Below are 3,826 nucleotides of genomic sequence, written 5' to 3'. Positions count from 1 at the left end.
CCGAAGGGCTCTTGAGTTCCTACGTATGGTTAAATTTATCATTTTAAAATTTTTAACAAATGGAGTTTCTTTAGTATTTTATTGGGATATTAGTTGATCTACTCATATTATAAAGAAGTCATAAATTGTTTTCACTTTTCAGCATAAACAATGGTAACATAAATTTTGATAGATATTTATCAATTTAGTTCCAATAGATTCAGAGCTTTCATTGTTTACCCCAAGTTTTGAACTTTCACTTTAAACCCTATAAGTATAACTTCCTAATATGTCTTATGGAGCGTAATAAATTCTTTATTATTCTAATGGGATAGACATTCATGTCACTACTTACAATCTATTTAGCTTCACTTGCATGGCGAGATACTAGAAAGTGTCATGTCACATGCAGAATGATCTGTTGTTGAAGACTGATTAGGGAGAACAATTCTACCTACAGAAAATGCAGGCTGCCTTGGTTCAGGAAGACCTATTGATGGACTGCCCAAAAGAGCCACAACAGATGACATGGTGGGTCTGACTGCGGGATCTTCCTGCACACACAATAGCCCAATATGTATGCATCTCATCACCTCTGGCGTTGAACATGATTCCATCAATACAGGGTCTACAAATTGCAGTTCTTTTCCTTCATTCCACAGTTGCCATGCCTGATTGATACCAAAGAAATTAACAAGGTTTCCCTTGTATTATTTTCCATATTTAAATGAAACTTACGTTAAGGAATTTTAATATTTTAACATATATGTCAACATACATATGCAAGGAGTGTTTGAGCATGTCCTGTAAGATAGAAGCCGCTATTTCTTTTACCACTTATGATCTCAAGCAGAACAACCCCAAAACTGAAAACATCAGATTTGACTGAGAATAGTCCCTCCATAGCATATTCTGGAGCCATGTATCCACTGTTTCAAATGTAAGTTTAGGTGGTGGAAAGACATCTATAAACATGGGAAGATTACTTGGAAAAAAGAAATAGGTAGATAAGAAGCATACTATGTTCCAACTACCCTCCTGGTCTTAGCTGCATTCTGATTTTCATCACAAAATATTCTTGCCATGCCAAAATCTGAAATCTTGGCAACCATCTCTTCGTCAAGCAATACATTACTTGGCTTTAGATCGCGGTGAATGATTTTAAGCCTAGAATCTTCATGAAGGTAAAGAAGTCCTCTAGCAATTCCACCAATAATATTGTTGCACATCTTCCAATCAAGTTGTGATCGTCTCTCAGAATCTGAAACTTTAACCAAACAAGGAAATAAGTACATTTAACAAAGTACTTATAAACCCATGCTCAGATGGATAGTGAAATCAGACCAAAGATAAAGAGGTCAAGACTTCTGTTAGGCATGTACTCATATACAAGCAGCTTTTCCTCTTCCTCTACTGCACATCCCAGCAATCTTACAAGGTTCCTGTGTTGAAGTTTTGCAATTATTATGATTTCATTCTTGAACTCATCTAGACCTTGCCACGATCTCCTTGACAACCTTTTAACTGCTACTTCCTTCCCATTTGGTAACACACCCTGAAAGATCCAAAGTCAGATAAAAAAACAGGCCTATATATGCTATGAATAACATCAGAGATATAATGAACTTAAAAATTAATATAGTACATTACCTTGTAGACAGTGCCAAACCCACCTTTTCCAAGCTTATTTGAATCAGAAAAGTCATCTGTAGCTGCCTCTATAATAGCCAGATGCAAGAAGGTTAATTCCTCAGAACCGATAAAGTCTCCTTCATGTGCTAGTGTGACTGGTGTTGGTCTTGCCAATTCATGAAACAAACCATGTTGGCTTCTTTCCTCATCTGTAGAACAATTTAAGTCTTAGTTGTTGGCAGCTTTGATGCAGTAAAATAATTTCGGAAGACATATTAATGATTTTACCTTCTTGTCCTCCTTTCTTCCACCGGATATAGACAACATAGGACACTATGAGTACAGCTATTACAAAGGCTGATATGCATGTAACCGCTACAACCATCCCAATCCTCCATTTCCTCCTGCTTTCAATTCAAATTCACCAAAAAGAAGCAAAAAAAGATGAAAACATAAAACCAGTTACTTCCATTGAACAAACACGAGGAAGTAAACAGTACTATAAAAAGATGCACAAGACATAGCTCAAGATTTATAAATCTTGTGATTGAAATGCTATAAGACTGTTTTCCCAAAAGAAATTAAACAAGTTTCAATTATTTCAATTACCTCCCTGGACTTGTAATCCTAAACGAATTATTCATTAATTACCTTATAATTAATTAAAGATGATAATCTCCCTCTAAAACTTGGTTAAGAACAGAAATTTTTTTTTTTTTCCTACAAAAAAGTGGGGATTTTGGGATGTCCTTACCTGCCGGAGATGGGTATGTTAAAGATATACTTGTAGCATTGTAGAAGCGGTACAGTTCAAATCTCACATTACAATTTCTGCTAACGACAATCCCACCTTGACGACCTTGGCAACATGCCTTGAGATCTCCCAGGGCGAAGGTTATACAACTACGGCAGTCAGATTCTTTGATGTTCGGGGTACACTGTACAAGCCGTATATATTGCTTTTAGAAAATTTGATTTCCCCGACTGCAAATATGCGCTTTGATGGAGTAAATGAAGCCTCACTTGAGAGGTTATCCATTAAGCACATTAAAACTTCATTAAAATGAGAAGGATTTGAAACATTTTTCTCCAGACTATTGCTATCGGGGTACTTTCCAGTATAAACCATCAGCGAAGAGAAATTTTGGAAGGAATAATGAATTTGACACAATGCATACCATATAATTTTTTCTTCACTCCTGCATCCGTTCAAGATTTCTTGGCTTGCAATTTTAATACAATTCTGACAAATAGTTGGGGTGACATCCCCTCGACAAAGAGCTTCCCCATACACACGATCAGCACCATCTCCAAAAGAGTTAGTGTAAAATCCTGTTACCGAAGTATTGGAAGGTAACCACTGAAGAATCTGCTGGAGCTTATCTTCAAATTGGCTATTAGCTGTATAGTTAATTGCATCATTGAAGCAATATGTAAAGAGAGGATTTGCATTAGTAAGGTAGACAACATGAACAATGGTATGATCATTGAAAGCATAGTTGAAAATAGATTCTTTACTATATTTCTACAAAGGGAAAAAATTGGATCAATACTTAAATCCAAAAAGCAATGAAGGCAGAGCAATATAATCTTAATCATTATACAGTTGCAGATGCTGAGTAACTTACATGATTGAAACAAAAAAGAGTCAAAAAAAGGAAGGAGCGGGCCGGCATAAAAGTATGGAGGGAGTAACGCGCGGAAGATTTTTCCCCTTTTTTGACTAACCTTAGTCTCGTAACCATTGTTCTAAAATTCCTTTACGGGGTTACCTATACCGAAGGGCTCTTGAGTTCAAGTTACCGGAGATGTACCTATTACCGTTATATGCATGCGGAAAACATTCTTAAAACATTCCGGGGAAACGACTTACAACTACCCAAGGTTTGGAGAAACACCGATTGGTACCAAAAGGTTTCAAACAGACAAACATATACCTTCTATTAGGGAAAAGACTAGAATGCCCTTTGAGAAATATTAGTCTATTTTTTAATTATTTTTAGTCCCTTAAATTTATTAATTCCATCAAATACCCCTAGAAAAAAGTTTAAAAATTAACAAAAATACCCCCACTCACCCATACTTATCAGATTCTGACGGCCACCACCGTAAATGGCCAGTAATTCACCGATCTGATTTTTTCCGATCAGATCTACAGTAGATCTAGCCCGAAAAGGCCAGATCTGACATGAGAAGGCCAAATCTGGCCAGAAAG

General features: G+C 36.4%; 1 protein-coding gene across 1 annotated transcript; it reads right to left on the bottom strand.

Annotated features, from left to right (window-relative positions):
• Positions 1-269: 269 nt before the first annotated feature.
• Positions 270-3,108, bottom strand: LOC116137631 (cysteine-rich receptor-like protein kinase 15). Its single transcript, XM_031423315.1, is given in 11 exon segments — positions 270-650; positions 758-908; positions 1,000-1,240; positions 1,324-1,534; positions 1,630-1,820; positions 1,900-2,015; positions 2,071-2,110; positions 2,221-2,238; positions 2,366-2,557; positions 2,560-3,063; positions 3,066-3,108. Coding segments are annotated over 11 exon segments (2,010 nt in total). The 3' UTR covers positions 270-347.
• Positions 3,109-3,826: the final 718 nt, after the last annotated feature.

This window comes from Pistacia vera, unplaced genomic scaffold (assembly GCF_008641045.1).
Source record: "Pistacia vera cultivar Batoury unplaced genomic scaffold, PisVer_v2 Contig331, whole genome shotgun sequence".
Lineage (NCBI taxonomy): Eukaryota > Viridiplantae > Streptophyta > Magnoliopsida > Sapindales > Anacardiaceae > Pistacia > Pistacia vera.
The sequence above is the reverse complement of the archived record's forward strand: the minus strand, read 5'-3'. Positions and strand labels throughout refer to the sequence as shown.